The following is a 26,543-nucleotide window of genomic DNA, read 5'->3' as shown; positions in this document are numbered from 1 at the left end:
GCCACACCTGCCGTTCTCTGTCACTGGCGGCAGACATCACCAATCGACTTCTGCACTCTTCCAATGCCTTGGGACCCCACCAAAACAACTGCATGTTCAGTTAAGAGTTCATTTCTACCCCTTCCCAAATTAGTTCCCAAGTTTCCCAGAGGAGGGGCGGAGTCTCTGCCCTGGAAAAGCCTTCTCTGATCCCTTTGACATGCCTTCTACCCACAGACAGGAGTCTGGCTGTGTTACATCTGCATGTTCATACACAGCTGGCAATAACTGTGCACACATATGCCACCCACCGCCATGTTCCCTTGTTGAGGACCACACACCACTTGCCCTGCATATTGGCTCTCGGAGCTCAATAAGAGCCCTGGAAATCACTGATGCCCATGGTTCCCCCATGGTGTCTGTTTATCAGAAGCAAGAGTCCCATGACTGCCATGCTGCTCGGGGACCTGTGAGGTCTGAGCTCCAGCTGCCAACGTGACTAGCAGCACTCACTGTCTATGCGAAGGTACTGGCCTGACTGGCTTGTGGGGCAGACGGTAACCAGGAACCTCGGATGGGCTGTGGCCCCCACGAAGAGCAGCTGTCCTCGCACAAGCCCAGGCCCACCCGGCACCAGCCAGCTCAGCGTCCCAAGCATCTGCTGCCTGCCGGGAAGCCTCGGCTCAGCAGCTCCACACACATCCATCTACGGCCCCTCCAAGCTCTTGGCCCTGCTGTCGTCTCTCAGGCCCCATGGCCAGTCACACCAGACCCTCCAGAGGCCTGGAGCACAGGCTCTGGATGTGGGCATCTTCAAGATCATCTCAGACCACATTGCTTGGGCCAGCTACACAGACCTGGGCACTAGTGGTCCCCAGGGACCCAGGTCCCAGGACAGTGGAATCCTCAGCTAGCCCAGAAGGCTGTAGCAAGGCGGCCGGGGTCACTTCACTACTATACAGGGTTAGTCAGCCTGGTTACCTGGGCCACTCCAGGGACTAGCCACGGCTGACTCTTCTTCCTTTTCCTCTTTCTTCTCATCCTGGGGCCTCATCTCCAACTCTTGTCCCTCCATATCCTCAGGATCGTCTGGAGACTCAGGGGGTGCCGACACTGTAGGTGGGCTCACATCTGTAGAGAGGAAAGCATTGTCACATCTTCACTGTGCTAGCCTGTGACCAGGAGGGAAACTGAGGCCTTGGGGCGCACAGTCACCTGCCCCTTGGCCTTCTTTAGCACTCCAGGCTTCCTCTTGGTCATGTCAAGCTCTCAACCCCTGCTGTTTGCACAGTAATAATTGTTCTTTAGCTACTGTCTACTGTCTGTCGTAGCCCAGCGCCCACCCAGTGCACCAGGGCCTGTGGCTTCCTTCTGGCTCTCTGGTCTCTGCAACAGCTGGGCCCCTCCACCAGCCCCGCACCCAATTCTAGCCCAAAGGGCATGTTTGCCTTCCTGGCGGGCCAGATAACCAGTGTGGCCCCCGATCGATGAGCTCCTGCAAAGCCCCTTGGGTGACGTCATGGGACCAGCAGATTATTAATACCGCGATAAGGGCTGTGATTAACATCAAATAAATCAATCCCGTGGTATAAAAGTCCTATTATTTTTGGCTATAAATCAAAGTGGCTGGCATCTGAGCTCCAGCCACCACCGAGAGGAGCCGCGCTGGACCCGCCTGAACGTCAGATATGCTCTAGCACCGTTATCGCGCCCATCACTGCGTTATCACGGCCGCCGGTGCCAGGTGCAGGCCTGGCTGTTTGTCCCAGATCCTTCCTGGCCCCACCCGCCTACCCCCTCAGCAGCCCCAGCTCCCCAATCAGATAAAGGCTGGCTCCCCGGGAAGCCATGGGTCAAAGTCCAGCCACCGCCAGCCCACTTGCCCTTTGGCAGCTCGGCCACGGCTGCACCAGTGCAGCTCCTGATGGTAGCTCTGATGAAGGAGATAAGGTGCAGCTCTGAGCATGGCACCTGCTCTCCTGGAGGCCATCAGGAGAAACTGAGGCAGCCATCACTTCGCCTCTCAGGACTGTGTGCCAGGCCTGGCCCTTACCCTCTCACTCTTGAGGCAGGGGTTCCTGGGAGCTGGGGGTGAGGGGAGTCAGGCCATAACCCTCCCAGGGTTGTTGCCAAGGAAAGGCCAGAACCTTAGGCTGGGGGCTGGGCTTGGGATGAAAAGGGGAAGGAGTCTCACTGCTCCTTTACATGCAGTGATAACGGAGCATGTAAAGGAGGGACCCTGATATACTGGTGGTGTGCACGGTGAGGAGCGCCCAGGGGTGGGAGCCTGTGTAGAATATCAACTCCCCATTTGGGCTCTGAAGACTCTCTGATGTCACCTTCTGGCTTCTCCATCATTCCCTTTGTGTCTTCTCTGTAGTCCTGTCATCACAGTCACCTCCTTCTCGCCCCTCCCCACCTCCATGTGTGTGCCTGAGCGTGTGTGTGTTACGCTCCATGTGTGATGGCTGAAGAACAATCTTGGAACTCCTTTCTTAGTTAGTCACTCTCTACCTTGTTTTTTTTTTTTAAATATTTATTTATTATATATGAGTACACTGTCACTGTCCTCAGACACACCAGAAGAGGGCATCATCTCATTACAGATGGTTGTGAGCCACCATGTGGTTGCTGGGAATTGAACTCAGGACCTCTGGAAGAGCAGTCAGTGCTCTTAACCACTGAGCCATCTCTCCAGCCCTCTACCTTGTTTTTTGAGGTTCGACCAATCGGGCCAGGCCTGCTAGTGAACCCCGGGGCTGCTCTGTGTCGAGATCATGAGCCTGCAGCATACGTCTGGGTTTTACAGAGGTGCTGAGACTCAAATTCAGGTCCCCAAGAGCCTGGGTGGCAAGTCAATCGTTACTGACTGAGCCACTCCCCCAGGCCTTTTTTTTTTTGTCCTGCCTTGATGTCTCCATCTACCCTCTCTTGCAGCTGGGAGCTGCAGGAGGAAGAAAGGCTTATGGGTAAGGAGAGAAGTGCTCCTGAAGCTCAGAGCTGAGGAGAGGCGGGCAGGGATCTAGACTCACAACCAGGTAGAGCCCAGAATACCTGGGTCAGGATGCAGGTGCCCCTTAGATACCCCAGAGCTTGCTACCATCCCTCCTGAGCTCGGTGGCCCAAGTACTCTGCCCCTGTGAGGCCCCTCTTCCCAGGCCTTCAGGGGCTCCTGAAGTCTCACTGCTTTACACGCAGACCTGGCCTGAACTGCCCTCTGAGAGTTTGGGTAGTGTGGGGGTCTGTGGAGCTTCCTTCCATGGTCTGTCCTGAGGAGGTCATGGGACTAAGGGGCGGCATGATATTGGGATGAGTCTAAACCCAGACCTAGGTCAGATCCTTGTTGGGATGTGGGCTGTGTGACCCCAGACAAAGCTCTTAACCTCTCTGGGCCTGCTGATCTGCACACTCACCTTCTCTGGGTGGACTTGGGGGCTCCTCTATGGCTGGGGCCTCTGGGGCTGTGGCTTCCTGTTCCATGGGGCTGATGTCCGTGCCCTTGGCTTCTTCTCCGGCCTCCATGTCTCTGAGGGAACCTGTGGACATGAGTCCCAGCAAATCGTGAGGTGTTTCTGAATAAGGCCTCCCTGGCTTCCTAATGGCCACACAGGCTGAGCTTTGGTGCCTGGGTAAAGTGGGTAACAGGATGGGGCCAGGGCCAGGGCCAGCTACCCACAAAGGTGAAAAGGCTCTGGGTCCCCTGGCACCAAGCATGTGAACTCCACACCATGTACTCCCAGCCCACAGCAATTCCTAAGCTTCGGGGTCACTTTCTGCATGTTCTGTTCTTGCCCTCCCTGTGTCTGTCCCTCCCCAGAAATGGACACCCTTCTTGCCAGCACAAGAGCCCTAACCTTCCCAACCACACACTACCAACAGAAACCAACACGGGATCTTTCTGGGCTCAGAAGGGCCCTGCAGGCCTTCCTGCCTCACAGGCCACACGGAGACTCATAGGCCCACACAGCGGAGACGCGCCTGCTGTCTCTTATGGCTTCCTGCAGGACCCCTCCGTCAAGCCACCCTGCCCTTGGGGTTTGGCCCAAGGCTCTTCAAGGACAAGTTCTTGTGCTTATTACATTGAGCAAAACCATGATGGGTGCAAACATGGCAGATGCATGATCTGGCTCAGAATGCAGGTGTCCTTCACAGCGGGGGCTGGGAATCTTTCCTCCCCTTCCCTCCAGATCAGTAGGGGGCCTCCACCTTGCAGTGGAGATGGCAGGATGGAATAAGCCTCCATGATTCCACGGTGACTACCAGGGGACCCAGAGGATACAATCTATGAGGTCGCCCTAAGGTATGGTCAATGACAGGAAGAGAACCAAAGGAACAGAGAACCAAGGCCCTACTAAAATCCTCACCTAGCCCGGCTCCCAGCTCACGTTCTTTAGCCATGACCCTGCCCCCAGTTCATGCTCATTTGCCATAGCCCCGCCCCCAGTTCATGCTCATTTGCCATAGCCCCGCCCCCAGTTCGTGCTCCTTAGCCATAGCCCTGCCCCCAGTTCGTGCTCTTTTGCCAAAGCTGCCAGGGGACCCCTGCCCTGTCATTTTGTGGTCACTGAGGAGGGGAAGAGCTTGAGTCTCGGGCACACCCACTGGCATGGGAGGAGCCTTGAGTCTCAAAGCAGTGAGGCCTCAGGGGACTAAAGAAAATAAACCAAAAGGCTGTAATGTGTCAGAGTGGCTGAGGACACCTGAGGCTGAGGTGTCTGCCCCAGGGTGGAGGACAGGGCATGCAAGAGCCATCTTTGGGTTTTTGTTGTTGTTTTTCTTTTCAGACAGGGTCTCATGCATTCTTGGTTGGCAGTGAATGTTATGTCAATGGTTCTCAATTGTGAGTCCCAATCTCTTTGGGGGTTGAACGACCCTTCCATAGTGGTCTCCTAAGACCGTTATAAAACACAGACATTTACATTACAATTTGTAACAGTAGCAAAATTACATGGATGAAGTAGAAGGAAAATCATTTTCTGGTTGGGGTCACCACAACATGAGGAACTGTATTACAGGGTCACAGCGTTAGGAAGGTTGAGAACTGGAACTATGTGGTAGAGGTTCCTCCTCCATCGCCTGAGTGCGGGGTCTCTAGGCTCGCACCAGCTCACCTGGTGTATACAGCGTGGGGATCGAGCCCAGGGCTCTCTGTACCAACCGAGCAGCAAGGCTCGGCACCTCAGAGCCATTTCTGGAACCCAGTGTCTGCAGGCAGGGGGTGGACTCGGGGCTTGCCTCTCCCCAGAACCGTGGCGCAGGCTGCGCCTTCACAGAAGGAATGGAGGTCCTGTGGGAGACCCACAGGCCCGTGATTCGACCGTCAATAGCAACACAGGTCAGCCTGCACCCAATTCTGAAGCTACTGTGGGATCCATATTGTTGGTCATGTCAACAGCATGGAGACCCATGGGGATGGGAGAGACGCAGGCTGGGACCAGGATTTCAGAGCAGTCTTGTAGATGGGGTGCGTAATCCCAACCAGATTATCAGGGTCGGTGCTATCCTGCTTACACTGGCCTCAGATGGCCGGATATCATTCTAAGGTGTGGGGATCTCATGTCACTGGACATTGCATGTGGCTCCTGGAGGTGGTAAGACCCCCACCACAGTGGTTCCTAAGCCAGGAACATGGGCGAGAGCAGGGGGTGGGACTGAATGTGACCTGTGGGAGAAGGAATCTGTGCCGGCAACGCTGTGTAGTGGGTGTGAGTGAAAGCTCCCAGGCAGAACCCCACCACACTGGCCTCTGAGGTCTGCAGAGGAGGGAATGTCTTCAGCCTGGGTCACTGGGGTACCGACACAAGTCCCCAGCAGGGGAAATGAAGAAGGTTTCCTAGCTGCGGTTCTGTGGGTTCTAGTTCTAGACCCGGCCTCCCCAAATCTATTCCAGCTCCATTGCTATAGGAGGGCAGCAGGCAGGACTCGGGCCTTCCAGAAACAGGGCTAAGGCTCACCGTGGCAGACTCGATGCAGCCTGGACACACCTGTTGACCCTTATGACCTTGTATCAGGGCTTGAAAACAGTGCTGCGATGGAGGCCCACCCTGAGCAGAGCCACCCTTCAGGATGCTGGAGATCGTTCTGCCTCGGCGCAGAACCTGTCCCTCTGTCGGAACTCCAGGCCTCTCCAGGGGCTGGGAAGTACCTGGAGTCTCAGTTACCTATTCCAGTAAATGGGATTAAGCCTGTCCTCAGGAACACTGAGGCTGGCACTGAGCTGGGCAATGAGGGGCACAAGCTGAAGCATCCTTCCTCAGTGATGTCACGGAGTCCAACCTGGTGCCCACCCAGGTGGATCTCCCACACCCAGGCGCCTGGAGCTGCGATGTTCCTCCATGTACAAGAACAAAGGCTAGCGCTCCTCACAAAGCCTTGTGGATGAGCGTGGAGAAAGAAGCCTGGCTGCAAGCGGCTCATTCTGATGTTGTTAATTCAGTTCCAGAACAATTAAAATGGCTCTGATAATGCAGGAGACAATTACCACTGGCAAACAGCGTGAGCCCACAGATGGGATGTGGCATTCCTGCCTGGGGCCACTATGGCTTTCTGAGCCCTTCGTTGGCTCCGGTGGAGCCTAAGCTGGCACTGGGCCTGCTGGTACACCTAGACCCGTGAAGACTGTGGAGAATAGAAAGGGGGAACTTGGCCCTGTAGGTCACGGGTATCTGCGAACCTTGGCTGGACACTGTCCCTTCGCAGGATGCCCTATGCTAGGGTCCCTTTGGGGTACCTCACTGTTCTCAACCAGGTAGAATGACAGATAAAAACTGTGTCCTTGCTGTGTGACCTTGGACAAGCGCCTCTACCTCTCTGCATTCCTTCTCCTGAGCTACAAATGGAAACTATCACAGCTGCTGCCTCCCAGGGCTGCTGGCTGGCACTGTCAGGGTGCAGCATAGGGCGCTGGGAGCCAGTGCTTTGCAAACACCAGCTGTCACCCGTTCCTGCCAACAATGACCCAATGGCACCAGGGCCAGGTGATGAGGGAAGCGGTTATTAAGCACAAGCTGTATATAAGAAGTCTCTGGGGTTGGGGATTTAGCTCAGTGGTAGAGCGCTTGCCTAGCAATTGCAAGGCCCTGGGTTCAGTCCCCAGCTCCAAAAAAAAAAGAAGTCTCAGCACAGCACTTCTCATGTCCTTCCTTCCTTAACCCCTCCCACTAACATAGCCTAGTGAGGTCATCTTCCAGTCCTGTCTCAGTGGGGAACCTAAGGCACAGAGAGTTCATGCTAGGTTAGATGTTGGTATGTAGGGGTCATACAGAATATGTAATGTGAGTCAGACTGGATGCCATGGAGTGGGGGCATAGAAAAGTAAGTGAACCTGAGGCCATTCCTATCTAAATCCCATTTCCATAAGCAGCCAGTCATTACCTCCTACCTCAAGAGGGAAGTCTGGGCTATACCCACTTTATGGATAGGTAAACTGAGGCCCATTCAACTAAGGCAGAACGGCTCGCCCATGATCCTCAAGGAAAGGCAGAGGATGCTGCAAGCAGAGAAAGGCACTTGGACCACATTCATACCTGACCAGACAGGCTGTTCCCTCCTCAGTACAGTCTCTAACCAAACCCCCATTACCCATAGTGAGACAGACGCTGGGCCCGTTGCCTGGCTACTGCTCAGGTTGGAGAGGTCTGAGTACAAGACTCCATTTCTCAGCGGCATCCACAGGCCACCATGGTGGTCACCCACAGCCAGGGCAGCACTGGGAGCAGCCCCCACAGTGCCCCAAGCCCCTTGGTTATCACAGGGAGCAGACGCCCAAGCGCCCATCCGTCTCCTGCTCATTAAGCCGGACGCCGCTTGGGAATGAAAACATAATAGCTATTTGATTGGGGGTGAGATATTTTGCATATTGGCTCAGAGCTGATAGCGGAATTTCATCAACTCCCTTTTTCATGCTTTAAAACTGAATTATGGAGACGGGCTCCGTGCAGCAGGCTGATGCCCACTGCCTTCCAAGTCCTTGTATGCGAGGATGAGTGCAGCCCTCTCCGGGCTTTGAGGAGTGGCAATGAAGGCTGGTGGTGGTCATTCAGAAACTACCACACGGAGGTCACTGCAGGCCCTGGGAGGGGGACTAAATTCTCCAGTCTGTGTCACCCAGGCAGCATGGAGGGGTGTCCTTGGTCTAGGCAGGATTCTGTCATGGGTGAGCCCCCTATAGACTACCACATGGAGATGGGAACCCCACCCAGAGCAGCATCCACCTTTCCAAACCCTTGTCACCAGGCCAAGGCCCGCTGGAGCCTGCCTGGCCCAGGACCCTTCCTTTAGGGTCACCCAGAGACTCCTATAATGGAAGGGACAAAGGTGATCAGCAAAGCTGCCTGCCCACCTGAGGGCCGCAGATCTCACAGACAGATTCCAGGGAGAACCCAGAGGACAGGCAGCCTCATCCCCAGCCACAGTTGTTTCATCTGCTTAGAAATTCCTCAAACCTTCCCCATGGCCAGTGCCAGACTCAGGACCAGGAGCTGGAGGCACAGGGCAACTAAACTTCTCCTCAAAGGAGCACAAGTGCCTATGCGAACGGCCAAGAGGGAGAGGTGTTGAGGGGAGGCTTCCGACTGATGACAAAGGAGGCGCCTGCCAGTGGGGCCAGGAAAAAGTAGTGGGATAGGGGTACAGTGCACACCAGGCCAGGTAGAACTATTCCCTCACAGAAATCCAGGGCAGCCTCTTGTGGAGGCTGGAGTCCACAAGGCCATAAGCAAGAGTGGCTGGGAGCTCTGCCTGGGCTACTGGGACAACTGCTGTTTCTTGCAGGGCTGGGGAAGGCTATCAGGGGCAATAGGAAGCCCCCACCTTGCTTGGTAGAGTTTCCTCACTTCAATGGAATGGCTTGGCACTGTCAGGAGGGAGGCCCTGGCCTCCAGCAGGACCAGCATGACAGCAGAGAGAAAACAGCAACAGATACAGACTTTCCCGCCCACCGCTGGGCAGCAGGCATCGAGGGCCATGGTGGGAACAGACAGGCGGCAAGGTAGCCTGCCCTCCCTGAGGGGCTGAATTTAGGGAGTTTAGCATCACAGGACTCAGCCCAGTGGGGACTATGGCTAACGACACCGACACCGTGACCTCTGACTGACAATAAGTCCTGGTCAGCAGGACTAGGTGGAATTCAGGCCCCCTCTAAGCAAGGATTCTGCTTGAACCAATGCTAAGGAATGGAAACAAAGGCTCACATCCCAGAGCTGCAGCCCAGTGCACGGTTCAAGCCTCAGACTTGCCTTCACTTTCAGTTCTAATCACTGATACCTGAGTCAAAAAGCACTGACGGACATGCTGAGTAGCCTTGGGGACAACTCTGACCCCAGTGCCACAAGGTCATCTCAGGCCACACTCTGTACACTGCTGGGCAGGGCTCTCTGGGCAGAGTCCCCTTCACCTCCGGCCATACGCCTTGGACATAGCCCACGGTGTCTTGCCAGTGAGGGAAGGGCCAGGCCCCTTAGCATATGTCCAGTTACATGCTTTCTATGCAGGCCGCCTGTCACCAGTGCCCAAACCTGTCCTCGAGTGGCCGCTGAATGCTTATTGCACCCCTTCAGTCTACTTAAGAACTCTCCTCCTTCAGGGTCCCCACACTCAGTGTGGTCCTCCTCTGGGGCCACCACCTTAGCACGGTCGCACACTACAAGTTCAGAGACCTTTGTGGCCCTCAAGGCTTAGCAGGTATTCAGTGTGTTGGTCTCAACCTTGACCTCAACCTCAATGTCAACTTGGGGTGCTGCTGGGGAGGCGCTGAAGAGACAGGCAAACTGGCAGTAGAGATGAGGACACTACTGGAGCGACACGGTCACACAGAGCCCAGAAGGGACACGGCCCACAGTAGGCAGGCCGTGTAGAGCTGCCCATATAGCATTGCTTGTTCACTTGAGCACATGTCCTGCCCTAGAAGGAGAAGGGTGTCTGCCCCCTGGAGCTCCCAATAATGACAGCCGAGCTGGGGCAGTAGCCAGGGGCCACCATCTTTGAGTCTGTGACCTGTTCACAGCTGGGTGGCACAGGGGCTGAACGGATGCAGGATGGGACTGTAGAATTTGTTTCTCACCCAGTGTGTGTCACAGAGGGTGTCCACACAGACCCTGGGGCAGGGAGCTCACTTCCCTTTCCGAGGAGTCTTGAGCCCTACGACCTTCTACGTCTTGCCTGATCCTCTATACCCTGTGTGGTCTTGGGTGGCTGACCTGTGACGGCTTCTGTGCCTGGCTGTGAGCATCATGAGGGGCCACCCCAGTTGCATGGATCTGGAGCTCAGGACATCCTAGAAGGTGATACACACCTTCCTCCGTCACTGGGCAATGTCACAGTAGAGGACCAAGCAGGGGTCTGGCAGAGTCAGGACCCACATTCTAGTAAACATGGGCCTATACAGACCTCAGCATTCAAACACTAAAAAGATCCTATTGAGATATGATTCACACACAATAAAATGCAGGCGTTTCCTGCTGCTTGATGTTTAAAGGCATGGATCTTTACTGGGAAAAAAGGGTGTGTGGGTGACATGCAGCCCAGATAAAATGCAGAGCTCTGCACGACGCTGTCTCGTGAAAAGAAACACATGCTGTCTCGTGAAAAGAAACACATGCTGGCGACCTGAGGTCAAATTGGTTCCAGAAACTTTAAAAGGAGTCACTGAAAATCTCTGACACAGTCACCTTCCCTTGCCTATCCCCAGAGGGCCCAGGGCTTCACACAGCTGGGATGCTAGCAGCCCAGATGGGCAGCCCAGAGCTCTCCCCTCCTGGAAATTTATCCCACTCCTGTTTCCAACTCTCACACAGAAGCCAACTCCGATTTAATGGGCAGAATGTGGCGGTGGCTTTGCTGCCCTGAGCTGTTCTGTTGCTCTTCTGGCTGGTCTGTGTGTAGCTGTGGGGCCTCGGGAAGCCTCTGAGGACCCGGCACCCCAGCTGTGGGCTTCACATAGTTTCACACTGTACCACCAGCCAGAGACACACCTCGGCCCTTGGGCTGGCCAATTCTAACAGCACATGACACTTGTGAGCTCTCCGATTTGGGGCTACTCTGGGAAACTGAGGCAGAGAGTAACAGGCTCTCACTATCGGTAGATCAGCGAGGCACTCAGGGTCCTGCATTCTCCAGTCCTGGTTCACAGGAGATGAGAACTAAGGTCCTGCTGTTCCCCTTGTTGGGCCATTTCCCTCCCTCATCCCCCATCCCTTCCCACCTCTGCTTCCATCCACCCCGGGTTCCTAGGTCTGCTCCTGGCACAGTTGGAGTCAGGACACCCGTCTGTTTTGTGGGGGTGACCCCTGCCCCCTCCTGGTGTACCTGCAGTCTTTAGAATCTACAGCTCCCTGCAGACACATGCACACTGTCCTCAATGGCTCACTGGAGTCCTTCAGAGCCTGACCATCACACCACCGTGCAGGAATGTGGACTCTACAAAGCCATGTGGAAACCAAGGTGGAAGGCAGCCATCCTAGCCGCCACCTGGCCTGCTCTTCAGGGACATACATAATGGAGACCTAGCTGGGCTGCAAGGGTTCAGGGACCCACATCTGACCTTACATCTGATGAAGGGCCGATAGAGAGGCTCTGGAGGGACAGGAAGTTCCAGGCAGCATCCATCCCTAGCTGGGGACTGACTGACTGACTGTGCAGACAAGGGAGGGGATTCAGTGTGGGATGAAGACAGATGTGGGCCTATGTACCTCAGTCTGCATGAGATGGGGAAGGGGTGGAGGACTGGAGCTTCTCAGAGGAGGTGGCATTTAATCAAAACTGAGAACTAGGTCTAAAGGCCCTGGAGGGAGCAGAGGTTTAATCGAGTACAGTGAGCAGCATTACCAAGTGCCAAGCCTGAAGAGGCAGGACCTGTGGAGGTGGGGTGTCCTGGGCCCTGGCTCCCTGAGGTTTCAACAGCTACCTCTGTGAGCTCCCTTAGTGTCTTCCCTTTGGCTTGAGCCTGCTTCCTCTCTCAGGACAGATCCAGTCAGCAAGCTGGTCCTTTACCCTGTCCCCAGGGGCAGGGGCATGGGTGGGGCAAGGCTGAGAGAAAGGGAGGCTAGGAGGAGGGAAAAGGGCCGGGGGCCTGAGAAAGCCCAGCCTGGCTGATAGAGAGAGATTGGTTTCAGCCGGAGCCTAGGGCCTGCCAAGTCCACATCCTATCTGCGGCCTGCGCTTACTCAACATTCATCACAGCTGAACTCGGAAACTTTATCAACGCTAAAGGTTGGCGCCATCTCTAGGCCCAGCCACTCCCGTCCCTCCCCTCGATGGGCCTGATAGCCACTGATAGATTACACAAGATTGTTTCACTCTGGGAAGCCATGGCCTGTGCTTTGGGGGAGGGGATGCATGGGGGAGGGCCAGGGATATCACAGAGGCCGGAGCTGTTGTGCTTCCCGAGGGTGGTCAGTGCCCTGGGGTCCTGCGTTAGGATGGGGCCTGGGGCTGTTGAGGCCAAGTGCTAGGCAGGGGCAACTGAGGCCACAGCTCAGAGCCTGAAGCAAAGAGGAGGAAGCAGCACGGTGGAGATGGGCGCTGAGGCTGGAGTGATCCTTTCTCTAAATGGGTGATAAGAACTGAGCAATGGGGGCAGGCCTCACTAATGGAGCCGGCATTGCATGGCACGGGTCAGAGGGAGAGAGGCAGATGGCTGCTCAGGAGGGGATGGCTCCTGTGTGCCAAGCCCTCCACTCAGCAGGCTGGGCTGCCCACCCGGAACAGCACAGTGCTCTGAGCACTTACCCAAACCCACTGTGGGTACCCATCCCCTCCCACACTGTGGGTACCCATCCCCTCCCACACTGTGGGTACCCATCCCCTCCCACACTGTGGGTACCCATCCCCTCCCACACTGTGGGTACCCCATCCCCTCCCACACTGTGGGTACCCATCCCCTCCCACACTGTGGGTGCCCATCCCTCCCACACCCCCATCCCCTCCCACACTCCCCCCCACACTGTGGTACCCCCCTCCCATCCCATCCCCTCCCACACACCCCTCCCACACTGTGGGGTCCCCTCCCACACTGTGGGTGCCCATCCCTCCCACACCCTCCCCTCCCCACACTGTGGGTCCCCACCCTGTGGTACCCCATCCCCTCCCACACTGTGGGTACCCATCCCCTCCCACACTGTGGGTACCCATCCCCTCCCACACTGTGGGTATCCCATCCTCTGCCTGCCCTGCTTACACATGAGGCCCTGTGCTGTGTCTTTCACATCCTCACCAACGCCAGCAGGATCCACTGTCCACACCACCCCAACCCCACTCAGCTCTGCCCTTTGTCTCTGACTCAACACCGTGGGGCTTCCGCATCATCAGTGCCTCAGCCATGGTCCCTTCCCTGTCTCTGTTTCAGAGCACTTGGTGGATCCCTCAGGATTCCTCAGGCTCCTCTGTCTGTGGTAATGCCAGCTTCTCAGACTGACTTGACCCTGTTCCTTTCCTCCTTCCTTTTCTTCCCAAGACAGCAAGACTGATCTAGAAGCAAGCAGGCGGCTTTTATCCAGCCCTGCGCTTCCGAGGGAAGCTGGAGCAGGGACTGAGAGGCCACCTGGAAGGCCATGGGATGAAATAGTGTACCCTCACACATAGTTTATACAAACAGGTGACAGACCAGAGTGTGGGGGCCATGGGGTCACTCGGACTCTCCCTCCCTGAGGTCTCAGCCTGAGTTTTCCGGTGCACCTTGTTCCACCGATTTGCACTTACACATTTAAAAGAACACCCATGACCCTGGCTGTTAGGTCAGAGGCTTGAGGGGGCTGCGGGAGTCAGGGGCGCCGCCCACTGCTGTAACTATGGGTCCAGTTCTGCAATACAGTACCCTGAGGAGCGGAGAGGCTGGAGGGTGGGATCAGGTTCCCATCTCAGCAGCTCTGAAAAGAATGTGGAATGGGCGACTCTAGAATGACCCCATGATGTGGGTAGGGAAACTGAGGCCTGGGGCAGGGTTGAGGTTCCAAACCATCCTGGCAAGCTGAGGGACTAGGTTCCTTTCCATTTTACAGATTAGGAAACTGAGGTGTGACAAATGGAGATCCCTAGCCTCCTAGGAGCCTAGGGCCACATAGGCCTGGTCAGCAACATTCCTAGTGAGTCACCGGGCAGGCAGACGCAGCAGGGGATGGGGCCAATAACGCGAGGAGGGTCTGGGGGGAGGGGAGGGAGGGAGCTGCCAGCCTCTGCTGCCTGTCCGGCTCCACTTCTCACTTCCCCATTCTCTTTGGGCACAGGAGCTGACTGTAGTGTTTGTGGAATGCCCAGGTCCTAGTGCTCGAGGGTGTGGCTTAGGCTGAGGTCAGCAGAGCTTACTCAAAGGCTGGCCTGTCCAAGGCAAACACAGGTTCCGTAAGAAGGTTCAGAAGCCCGGGAGGACTTCCACCCAGTGGGCCTAGGCCAGACAGGTACAACCTCTCTGCTTAAGAAAAGGCCCCACCCCTCCATGGAACTGTAGCCAATCTCTGAGCCTCAAGTCTGCTCATTTGCACACTCTATTTTCATTGGCTGCTAGCAGGGGCTGGACAGCGGTGGGAGGAAAGTAGGACCTGGGGGCCAGGGCTCCACGGAGCTGCTCTGGGGAGCCCAGGAAGTTTCTAAGACAATCCACAGGGCTTTGGAGTTTTCAGGAGAGAGACATAGGTGGGACTGGACCTTGGGGGTGTTCTGGAAACTGTTAGATTCTGGTTGACCTGAGGAAGATTTAGGTAGGAAAGAGCTTTATGGGGAAAGACTCGTCCCATTCAGGCCCCACTAAACCTATTCTTAGGAACTTAAATCCACCCTGGGTGCCTCAGGGGGAAGAGACTGACCCGAGGTCACACAGCAAATATGCGAGGGGTGTTGTGGAGACATCCCCTTCCTCTAGCCATCCACTCCTGGACAATTCCATCCCAGTGGCCATGTAGAAGAATGGGCCATTGGGGTCTTCCTTTTCCAAAATGACGAGGGTGAGGGGCCTCAACTTTCCTTTTAGAGTTCAGGGCCATCTCTCCTGGCAGCCCTGAGTTGGGCCATGGGCTTGGCAATATGTGTAAGTCTGCAGCGCTTTTGTTCCTGGCATTTGGAGGGGTGAGATAAGGAGAAAGAACCGCGAGTGAGCAGGCAGATAGATGGGGTGATAGCGGCTCCTCCACGCATGGCGCCCTATCGCTCTTTTTATCAAGGTTCCCTTTCTTTCTTCTTTTGGTTGGGGGCCTGAGAGGGCGGAACACACCCACCCCATTCCCTCCCACACCCGTGGAGCTTAAGAAGGAGGCCTCTCTTTCAGGCACCAGCCAGGAAGGGGGACAGGCCCGGAGAAGGACCTGGGCGGGTGGGGTGGGGGTCCCACCTGTCTGCCAGGATTCCAGGGTTCCCGAGCTGTCTCCTCAGTGCCTCGCAAGGACCTGCAAGGACACTCCCTGCCTTGTTTGCTGTCTGAGGTAGCCAAGCCCAGTAAAGGAAGTGCTTGACCCAAGGTTACATAGCCAGGTCAGACAGATCTGAGTCTAGCAGTCTGGATTTGGTGGGCACAGTTTGGAGGCATGGGGTCAATGGGGTGGCCAGAGAATACAGCTAGAGGTCCTGGGGAACAGGACCAGGACGGCAGGGCAATCTTTGCATCTCTAGTCCCGTTTTACAGATATGGAAACTGAGGCTCAGAACAGGGAACCTCAGGGTGATGGGTAGGCTGGACCCCAACCCCCTCTTCTATTCTTGAGCTTGATGGGCCATAGTGTGATTCCTCTGACACTCCGGGGATGAAATTCTGGTGATTAGTCAGGAAGGGGTGGGGATAGTGACCCAGGATGACAAAGACAAACATTCTAAAATCATCCAGGTGGCGGTGGTCGGAAACCCTGAGCCTGACACCTCATCCAGAAGTCCTGTGGGAACTGTTTGCCCTAGAGGGAAACAGTGGCGCCCAGAGGCGACATGTCTCAGTGTCCACAGCACTGGGGCTGCAGGCTCACACTACCTGGCTTGGTTCTTGATATGGGGGCTGGTGACCGGAACTCAGGTCCTCCAGCTTTCATGGAGAGCATTTACTATCCAGTTGTCTCTCTGTCCCTTCAAACCAACTTTCCCACCAAAGGAGCCTCTTTTGTGGGGGCAAAGGAAATTTCTACAAGCAATAAGCAAGACTAAGCACACCCATTTAGCCGGCTGTGATGGTGCACTCTTCCCTCTCTGCACTGGGAGGCAGAGACAAGAGGGTCTCTGAATTCCAGGCCCTTGAGACCAATCTGCGTCCATCGGGAAGTAGGGCTGGGTAATCCTAAGCATTGCCCTTCTGGGCCCATGCCTTCCCTTTAAAGTGGGGAGACCAGGACCCTTTATAGAGGCGGGGTTGTAACTGCAAAGACCTCAGAACCTATAGGTAGGTGGAGGCTCCGATCTGGACAGAGCCTCTAGGTCAGGGTGCCTCCTATGCTGTGTGAACTTGAGTCATCAGAAGAGAAATGAGGGACAATGGGAGGACTCGGTGTCAGAAGCAGAATGAGTCCAAGGGTACATATATAATTCAGTCAAACAGCTATCCTCAGCTATTGGGCCCGCATTGGGGCCATCATACCTGGAAGACCCAGGACCACACAGGAAGTTCTTGCCCTCCTTGGGCCTCCCTATCTCTGGGATTCCTGAGTTTCAGTTCTCAGGAAGGATTTTATATCCACACAGCAGGGAAAAGAGTGGAGTGCCCCCACCCCACTGGGTCCAGGAGGGTTTGTGAAGGGGCTCCTGCCAGTGTGTCTAGAGCGCCCAGACCAGCGTGGCCTGGCCACCATCGTAAGGGATGTTTGGGGCTGACAGCCTCTGGTTTCTCTTCTCACACAGCAGGTGCCTCACGCCCCCACAGCTGCCTTACCTGTCCCTCAGCAGGAGGATTAGCCTGGCGCAGCTCTAATCTCAGCGCATCACACCATCAGCGAGGATCTTGGATGGATCAGCTGAAGGAGGCAGCTTTATCCAGACAAGCTCGCAATGCACCTGAGTCCCATCCGGGCACCATCTGTCATGAGCGGCAGCTGGGCTGAGCTGGGAGGCACAATGGCTGAGGACAGGCCTGGGGCCCATTGGGCTTCTGAGTGTTGCGGGGGCCCTCATAGCTGGTGGGCGTGGCTTTGCATGGTCACACTGACACTTACTGAACCACCTATGGTCTAACCAGGCACTGCAGGGCAGCAGGGCACACAGGCAAAGCTGCCTGGTGAGGTTGCAAAGGCACCATGTCTACTGCGCAAACAAGGCCATGTTGTTACAGAGATCTGCCCAAGGGTGTGTGTGTGTGTGTGTGTGTGTGTGCGTGTGTGCGCGCGCGTGTGCTGTGGGGCAGCCATCAGTTCTGGAGGCCTGGGAGTCCCTGTACCAGAATCTGCTCTGAGTGGGGCCTGCTGGGCTTAACTGGGTCTGACTGCAGTTTCGGGGGCTGGACATTTGGTGGCTACCAGCCTAGACTAGAGGCTGGGAGGGCCATCTCCTGAGAGTCAGCCAAGGGCTCCCCTCTAGGGCCCCCTTTTCTCCACCCTCCTCCCTACCTTCCTTTTCAAAAACATAATTTATCTGTGTATTATCAAGAAATCCAGACACTTTAATCAGTGAGCTATGAAGTCAGAATTTCCATTCTTATCTGCGGGAGGAGTGGAAGGAGAGGAGATAGCGCGGATCGCTGGTGGGGAATGTTAATGGGCGGGAGCCCAGGCCGCTGGCCACCGAGACGTGGGTATCTCCTCCATTATCGAGCTGTATCTTGCCAACCATCTCGGTGCAGTAATGGGGCCAGTTCAACTTTCCGAGTTATCACAGGAGCTGAAACCTGCGCCGGAGGAGGCCGGGACCGGAGACAGTGCAGGGAGGACCAGGTTGCAGCTGCTCCAAGAGAGGGCTTGACTGGCCAACTAGGTGAAGGAAGGCCTGGTGCCTGTGGACTGTCCAGGCTGCCTGGCGAGTCTGGATGCCCTGTCCCTGGGCAACTAGGTTTGGTCAAGCAGGGTGTGGGACTCGATAGGGGAGAGGTGGTGTGGTGGCCCGGGAAACGGGAAGGAAAACAGACGGCACAAAGGCAGCAGAAGAGTGAAATCCAGCCAGTCTCCTGCAGCTCTGATCTTTGCTAAAACCTTGGGAGCAGTATTGAGACCAGAACCCGCTGTGGTTGAGACCCACTTGAAAGCCTCAGACCTTGGGCTTCAAAGAGGGTGTGGCTGCTCCCCTTTCCACTTCAGTCCCCAGCCATCAATGGCCATTGCTCTCTCTCACCCCAAACATCCACATGGTGACTCTCCCACGGATCTGATCTTTGAACTTTATAAGCCTTGGTTTCTCCATCTGGGCCTTGAGCCCAGGTTGTTCAGGCTGGTGGGGAGCAGACACAAATCTGGGCTGGGACCCACTCGGCAAGTGCTTGTGGTCATACAGGGAAGTAGAGCTGAATGCAGGGAGACTGGGTGAGGTCACCCACACCAGTGCTCTGAGCCTCAGTTTCCACTCCCATCACAAATCTGTGTACCAGAAGCCAGAGGGGTCCTGGAGGGATAGTTGCAGATCCTGGCCCTCACTGGAGGCTACTCCAGCAAGGTGGGGATGGATACCTTGTCCCTGAACAGCAATGACTTTTGCAGGAAGGACTGAGAACCTTAGCCCTGCCCCCCTTCCTTCCTCCTAGGGTGAGAGAATAGGCAACTGTGGCAAGGGTAAGCTAAGGGGACGATGAGAAAGCTATAGGGCTAAAAGTCAGATATCAGGAGGAACTGGCAAGAAGCTATCTCGGGGGAGACAGAATTGCAGACACCGAGAGCTGGCCATCAGCGACAAGGGGAAGAGGACAAAGGCCCGTTTCCCTCTTCCCTGGCTCTAGCTGGCCACGTGTCCCCTGCCAGTTCTCTTTAACCCTTGTCTCCTGACAGGTAGGCATCACAGTGCCGTGTGTGGTAGGGAGAAGCTCAGAAGGCTGGACTCACAGGAGGCCCAAGAGGAGGACTCACAAGAGGCCCTGTACGGTGGGAGCAGAGAGGGCTGCACGCCCCAACCCAGGCAGGCGGTTTCCATAAAGAGACTCACGCATAGCCGTGAGACTCTAGAACGGCCTCCTTGATACTCCAGATCCTTGTGGGGCAAGAAAAGAACTCCAATCCCCTAATTCTTCTGCATAAAAGGGGAACCCCAACCTAAGACAGCACCTAGAGAGAGAGGTGCTTAGGAATGCGGGGCGAGCGCTCAGTAGACAGGAGCACTCGCAGTTATGGGGAGCACTACCACGGTCTACTGTAGACCTTGATCAAGGCCTGGGAACCAGCCTACACCTCACTGGCTCAGAGAGTGCAGCCACCATTCACTCCACAGATGGAAAAGCCAAGGCCACAGCCAGTTAGAGCAGGTAAGGGACAAGGGGTACTTGAGGTGCATGAGGTGGTGGCAGCAGTGACAGCAGCCCAGCAGGTGTGTGTGTGGGGGTGCTGCTTCTGCTGCTGCTGTGCCTGGCCAACTCTGCATAAGTTGCCATATTCTTGTTCAGAGGGCTGCTGAGGAAGGAGGGGAAAAGTCGGCCTCCAGAGAGGCTCCAGAGACACACAGGATGGTGGGGCTGAGCCCGTGGGCTGCAGATTTCTGTTCAAAGACTCCACCCTGGCTCCTGGGGTAGTTGGCCTCAGAGTGCTTTGATGTTCTCACCCATAACAAGAGTGGGGAAAGACCACCAGGCATTTACCAACACCAAAAGCCAGCAGGACCGGCAGTGTCCACCTAGTACCAAGTCACCCATACTTCAGTGCACACCTCCCATGCTCTCTGGACGGCCCTAAAAGGGAGATGCTCTTGCCAGCTCCTACTCTATAAGGTGGAAGGGCCACTTACACACAGGTGTCCAGAGAAGCCAGACCGAGCCATTCTCCATGGGGCCTCCTCTGCGGTTGCTGGCTCTAAGCAAGGGCTAGGCTTGTAGCCCAGAGTTCATAGGCAATGGGGGTCATGCTACCAAGGGTCCCTTTGATGGAGTCCACTCTGAACAGCTGATGTCCCTTTAGTACCTATTGTAGATCACTCCTAAGTGGTGAACACCACTCTCCAGGCTAGGACCTGCTGTTCCCACTCGGTGTGTGAGAGAACTCAAGCTGGCTGAGAACCAGGATAAGACTGACTGAGGCCCCTGGGGAGAAACTGGGGCTAGGAGCTGAGGACCCTAAAGTTAGGACCATATGCTAGAGATGAAAGCTCACCTGGAATGGGAAGAGGGAAGGGGAGGCCCTGGCCTCTCAGACGTAGACTTCGCAGGGCTGGCATGGGGACCGCTCTAGCCAGCATAACTGGCATCACCAGACTCCATTGTGGGGTTGCTTCTTTTGCTCAGAGTCTCAACAGCCCCTGTGGTTTTCTGGGCCCTGGTCGGGGCCAGCTGGGCTCCTGAGCCTAGACAACCTTATGTGACGTTGGACAGGGGTCTTTCCGGTCAGGTCATGTGACCTTGGCGAGCCCCATCACCATGCTCACATTAGTGAGAGAGCCAGCCCTCAGGTAAGAGCTTAACTTCCTGCAGGTTACCAGTGTGTCCATCTACCTCAGTGGGGTAGAAGCAGCCCATGCTTCTTGGGGCTTGTGTTCCAGCTGAGGCAGGAGGGTTCTGTTCAGGCAACTCTACATGCCACGGACGCTCCTTGGTCTTCCCCACACTGGTGCCCATGTCCCATGCTCCCATCTGCCCAAGCCTCTCTCTCACTAGCCTACCGGCTGTAGAATGGGCACTAATCTGGGAGATCCAAGGGGCTCCTGGGGCCTGGATCCACACCACTAGAGAGCACAGAGGGGAGAAGAGGGCGGAGGGGTCTGAAGGAAGATCACAACACACCATGGCTGCACAGTCCAGAGGCTCCCTTAGCAAGTCAGCATGACTATGCAGGAGGGAGAGGCTGGCCAGGAACAGGGACCTCACATTTATGCCACATCTGTGGGCCACGGGCAGGGCCCTGCAGGTGACACATTGAGATCTCATGGGGAAGATCTTGGGACAGGGATGTCCCATCTCAGAGGAGCTGGACAGGGTCATGGAGAGAAGGGTAGGAAAGGGGCAACAGGGCAGGGGCTACAGCTGCTTCTGGAGACAGGCATCACCCATACAGTGGGTGGGAAAGCAAGGCTCTTGCTCTCATGACACGCCTGTCCACGGCTCTACAGGCAATAAGAACTTCCAGCAAGTATCTGGCTCTGGTGGTCCCAAGGAGTGGGGCACAGCTGAGTCAGGCTCTTCCTCAGAAGCCAGAGGAGCTGGGTGTCAGCAAACTTGTCCCAGGAGAAGCCCTGTAAAAGCACCCAGGCTGAAGATGCCTGAACAGAGCCCTTAATGTCTCTACTGGAGCACAAGCCCTGACTGGGCTATCTCTATCCCCAAGGTCACATGGCTTGACAGAGGGGACAGGGTGGGGTATGAATGATATGATTCCTGAAAGCGCTGCTGCCCTCCCTCTGCCATACCTTCAGCCAGAAGAGGTCTGCAAGGCAATGTGTGGCTATGGCCTTAATTTCCCCATCTGTGAAATGGGAGCAAGGACCATAAGTACCTCCAGGTGGCCTCAAAGGGATGGTGGGCAGGTGGGCAGGAGTCAGCAGGGCCTGAGTATGGCCAGGCAGCTCCATGTGGGCTGGGTTCATGGGTTTTTCGATACCAATCAGGAGGCAACAGCTGCCTTCGTGAGGCCTGTCGATGGCAGATAGGCCGGCCTGGAGTATTATTCACGAGCCGTCAAGCCCCGGGACCGTCTGGTTGGCATAGAAACTGGAGATAAGGGGCACAATTAATGGCATCACATTCCTCCTCCTTTCTCCCCAACTGACCCACTTAAATCGGTGCCATACTGGGTTCCTGTGACCTCCGGGGAGGGGCCTGGGCCATTGGGACTGGGTCCCAGGCTCAGGCCAGGGTAGGGCTGGGTAGGGCTTCCCCAGCTGCTCAGCTTGAATTAAAGCATCTCAGAGAGGAACACTAGGACGGCAAGGCAGCTGAGAAAGGACAGCAGAGCCCCTCAGCCCTCCTATAGGCCCACTGTACAGATGTGAAAATTGAGGACTATGACTGAGAGCAGGCAGGAGCCAGAGTGTGGTGAGACACTTAGACGGGTTCCTGGTCCCAACAGCAAGGGCAGCGTCCATCTCTGGCTTCATTACTTTCTGGGGCACAGGTTAATTTTTAGCACTCGTTTTCCTGGAGGTACAATGGTGTGAACACCGGGCCTGCATAGGTTCAGCCAGGCCCAGTACAGGGCAGGAACTTGGTTACTATCCATGACCGGGATACTGCTGCCTTTGCCTGTACTACATCTATCTAATGTCCTCTCAGGCTCCAGGAAGGTTGGAACGCCACTGGCAGGAGACCATGTGGGCTGCAGAGTCAGGGAACGGTTCATTCACCATGGTGCTTCCTGCCTCGGCCCCTCTGCAGAGAGTACCACTCTGGTACGTTAGAGGACTATTATGTCAAGTACCAGACCGATGCTAATGGTCTGCAGGGCTGCAGGGGAGCAGTTCTTAGTCCCCCACTCTCACTCTCTAAAATGGCAGACACAGTCAGGAAAGCAAGACAGGGAGACAGAGTAATCTCCAGATGTCACCCACTAAAGCCCTTGAGGGACCTGACCTCAGGGATGGACGTCCCATACTTACAAAGGGGAGTGGGGAGTGCTCTCTGTAAACTGTCCTCCTGTGACCATAAAATATAGCTAAAAAACTATCCGGCTGCTACTGGGGCTTCACCCCAGCTCTCCTGGGAATGGGGCTGTCCCCTGCTGTCAACACCACCAGCCCTGTGGGTGGGTGTTAGGTATTAGAAGGGGCTGGCAGATGGCTTCTGGGCCTGGAGTGAATTAGTCATCCTGTGGCTACCACTAATTTGCTTAACTGAACTGTAAGAATGTGTGAAAATATCTGCTCAGAGGCAAGGGCGGCTGCACCAGGTGGGATGTGGTAAGTCCTAGACTCCTCCTCCAAACCTGTGTCTGGTGACCTGCATCTTTTAGGATCTGGGATCAGTAACTCCTGCCTGAGCTGGAGGCTCCCTGTAGCCCTGAATGCTTATCTCAGCTGATCTTATTTCAAAGGGGGAAACTGAGGCCAGCCCTGCATGTCGGAACCTTCCTGATTTGGTGCCCACCAGCATCTTGTCTTTCAGCTCATCACATCACATACGCAAACAGCTCAATTTTCCAAAGCAGGAAACTGAGGCCGGTTTACTGTCCATGGAAGTACACCCCTAGCTGGCCTTTTCTTGATAGTCTAGAGGCTGCTCAGAAGCGACCCTGACTGGCCTGCTTGTACCTCTGGCTCCGTCCTTTGCTCATACTGTGGGTAGAACTGAGTCAGTGCTTGCATACAGCAGGTACTTAATAAGTAAAGAACTGCATACAGCAGGAGTATAATAAACACTCCACTGCACACACAGCACACAACAAGCTCTCAGTAACTGTTTGCTCAGGGAGATCTCTACAGATCTCTTCCGACATGCACCTCCGGGGCTTCGCAAAAGCAGCCAGGTTGGTGGAAACCACCTTGAGTTTTTCTTCAATAACTCCACATGGGTCACACCTAAGACTTACCAGGAACCAAGAGCAACCCAGCATGATTCAGGGGAAATCACCTTTCGCAGGTGACAAACCGCCCCTAGCCTCTGAGTGCCACCTAGTTGGAATGAGGGGTGGAGTGTCCGCTCACTCTCTCCCCTCCTCTCAGGCAGCAGAAGTCAGTTTTCTTTCATTTTGATGGACTGTACCACTGGCCGCAGGGGGAAGATCAACTTCTTGCCAATTAAGTATGTTTGGGGAAAGTGTCCCAGATGGACACCCCCACCCCACGTTGTTCCCTCATTTGCTGCCCAGGCCCCCTGCTGCCGCCGGACGCCCCCACACTGCTGTTGCCTCGAACTCAGCGGGGCCTGGTGGCCGTAGATAAGGCCTCTTATCACTCTTGGCAATCGCCATTGGGCGGACTGGCCCACGCTTAGGCCCCCACTTATCAGAGCTTACATCGACTGGGCAAGAGGAAAGCTGGTGGGCCGGGGCATCGAGGGTCCCGAGCTGTACCCTGCCCCTCGTCCCCTCCAGGGGCCTGGCCTATCGTGTCAGCCATCTGGCTGGCTAAGGCCGCGCTCTTGCCTCGCCCTCCCCCCTCTCCCACGTTTGAAGTTAATAAATGGAAGCGCTATCGCGGCTGCCATCGGTTGCAAGCCTTATCGGCACGGCACATCTATCTTTGCGCAGAACAAAAGGCGTACAGAGGCGCGGGCAGCTGCAACCCGGCTTTGGTGGGGGCGTGGAGGGCGTCGGCCCCTAGAGCTCAGCCTGCTTCCCCTCCGCAGCCTGAGACCCGCCACAGGTGAGGCCAGGGCAGCAGGCGCGCAGCTGTGAGGGCCTCACGCACAGCCTTGGGTAGAGAGCCGGCGAGCAGACGCCTCCGCTTGGTGACAATCAACATTCGCATCTTAACGCGTTTAGATCTGCTATGGGAGGAGGGGCCCCGGCCACGAGTTGCACAGAGGGCTCAGGGCCCCGCCCCCCAGGCCTGCTCGCCTCTTCTGCTTGAGTCGTGGGGCACTGTGAGGGGATCAGAGGGGCTCTCCTGCACAGTCTGGGTCCTGGATCTCAGAGTGCGGGGTTTCGCTGACCGAAGTGGGTTGGACTCTCCTGGGCTCCCGCGGGCTTATCAGCGCTGGCGATCCGTTCCCAACCTGAGATCTCCCTGCCCTAGCTATCTGCATTTCTCATCAAACTGAAACACACACACGCTCACGCACACACACATACACGCGAGAACAGAACCCGGCAGAGGCGCACAGGCGAGGAAGGGAAAAAGAAACCAGAGAACCAGCACAGATCCGGACCCGTGGGTGGCTTTAATACTTCAGTTGACATGATAGAAGGAGACTTTCGGAAAACAGGTCCAGCTCGCATTTGGGGAGTCGGGTTACCAGAACCCAGATTCCTCCCTGCGTCTACCCCCATCCCCCGCTCCAGACTTGAGTAGTAGGGGTACGCTCTCAAGCTAAAATGCACATTGGGTCCTGGTGGCAGTGTCATGTGGGCAGCTCAGGCGCCTGGAGCTGGGAAGCCGGATGCCCAGCCCCCCTCCCGTCACCTCCTGGGCAGCCCAGATGACCTGTCGCTCTCGCCAAAGGGAAGCTCCAGGGAGGAAGCCCCGCGCCCTGCCGGGAGAGGCGCGAAGTTATTATTGGTGTGGCGTGGGGAGGAGCTCTTCCTGTGTGCTTACTCGCTCCTAGAGCAGCCAAGAGGCCCCGCAACCTGGTGGCCCAGAGAGCTCAAGAGGCTCTTACTGTAGGGGCACGGGTTATGTAGGAGGATAGGGTCTGCCCTGCTCGGGGGAAATGCCCAACGGAGGACCTGCGAGAAACTTGGACTCTCTTGGGAACAACGTTTGAGTCCCGGAGGTCCCAGGATGGTTCCGAATAACCCCTCGGATGCGGGGGTGGAGAGAGAGGTGCCCATGGGCATACATCATTTGCCCATGTAGCGTTGTTAGGGGCACTTGGTGGGTCGGACCAACACATGTCTCCCAGCAGGCAGAGGTCTGATCGAAAACTCCAGAGCCGGAGCGGATAAAGGGGGTTTGGTCAGCCAGTACCCAGCGCCTGTGTTGCAGCAATCTCCACTACCTATCCCGCTGCCTTGTCACTCTGCAGCCAAAGCGCTGCGGTGGGCGCCCGCCGGTCCCCGCAGCCCCAAGTCCCCCTTACTCCCAGGTCTTTCTCCTTCTGCCTCTAGATACAAACAAAGCCTGGGAGAGTCAAGCGCGCCAGATAAGATCACAATTTCAGCCCGTCCCGACAGAGCGATCTTATCAGGATGGGACTTGCAGAATGGAATATTTTAAACTTTATCTGAGCCCAGATCGGGGCCGCCCTATCGCCGCACCATCTCTGATGCGGGGGAGGTGCAGGCCGCGAGGTGGCCGGGCTCTGCTGGAGCCGCGCCCCCAGCCACTCTCCTTCCGGCTCTCGGGACCCGCCACCCTCTTCGGGGACCGGACCCCCTGGGTGCCCATGCCGAGACGCGGGGGCCTTGCCCGCCAGCAGAGATTAGATTACGGCGCGCTTGGCACTCGGCGCGGGGGGCGCGGCGCGGGGTGAAGGTCGCGGGCGCAGCGGGGCTGGGCGGCCGAACAGGGGCGGCGCAGGGCGGCTGTGCGCCAGCGGGGGTCTGGCGGGCACCGCGGGCAAAGTTTGACTCACGCTTGATCTGCCGGGGATTGCTCTGTTTCCTCCTGGACATGTCTCCGGCGCCGTGCGCCCTCGCGGCGGCCGCCTCTAGCCCCTGGCGGGCGGCGGCGGGCGGCAGGGGCGCGGCGGGTGGCGGGGCGGCTCATGCCCCCGGCCCGTGGGCTCCACGGCTGCCTTGGCCTGCGCCCCAGCCCGCCGCGCCCGCGCGTGGGCCGCCGGCGCCGCCGCGGAGGCCTGAGGCCACGGCCCTGCGCTCCGGGCGCGCGGACTGCCCGGCGGGCGGCGGGCTGGTGGCGGCTTCTCTGCTTCGGCGCAGACGCCGCCGCCGCCGCTCAGCTTTTCTCAATGGAACCTGCGAGCCGCGAGCGGCGAACCGGCGGCCGCCGCCAGGGCG

The 26,543-nt window shown here is 56.5% G+C and overlaps 1 protein-coding gene across 1 annotated transcript; it reads right to left on the bottom strand.

The window, feature by feature from the left end:
- Nucleotides 1–880: 880 nt before the first annotated feature.
- Nucleotides 881–26,543, bottom strand: LOC116886424 (zinc finger protein ZFPM1-like). Its single transcript, XM_032887910.1, has 3 exons — nt 26,162–26,543; nt 3,393–3,515; nt 881–1,110 (listed from the first exon to the last, which is right to left on the bottom strand). Exons 1-3 carry the CDS (start codon nt 26,199–26,201, stop codon nt 944–946), a joined length of 330 nt encoding a protein of 109 aa, XP_032743801.1. The 5' UTR covers nt 26,202–26,543; the 3' UTR covers nt 881–943.

This window comes from Rattus rattus, chromosome 17, assembly GCF_011064425.1.
Source record: "Rattus rattus isolate New Zealand chromosome 17, Rrattus_CSIRO_v1, whole genome shotgun sequence".
In the NCBI taxonomy this organism is placed as follows: domain Eukaryota; kingdom Metazoa; phylum Chordata; class Mammalia; order Rodentia; family Muridae; genus Rattus; species Rattus rattus.
This window is presented reverse-complemented; position numbering and strand designations above follow the sequence as displayed.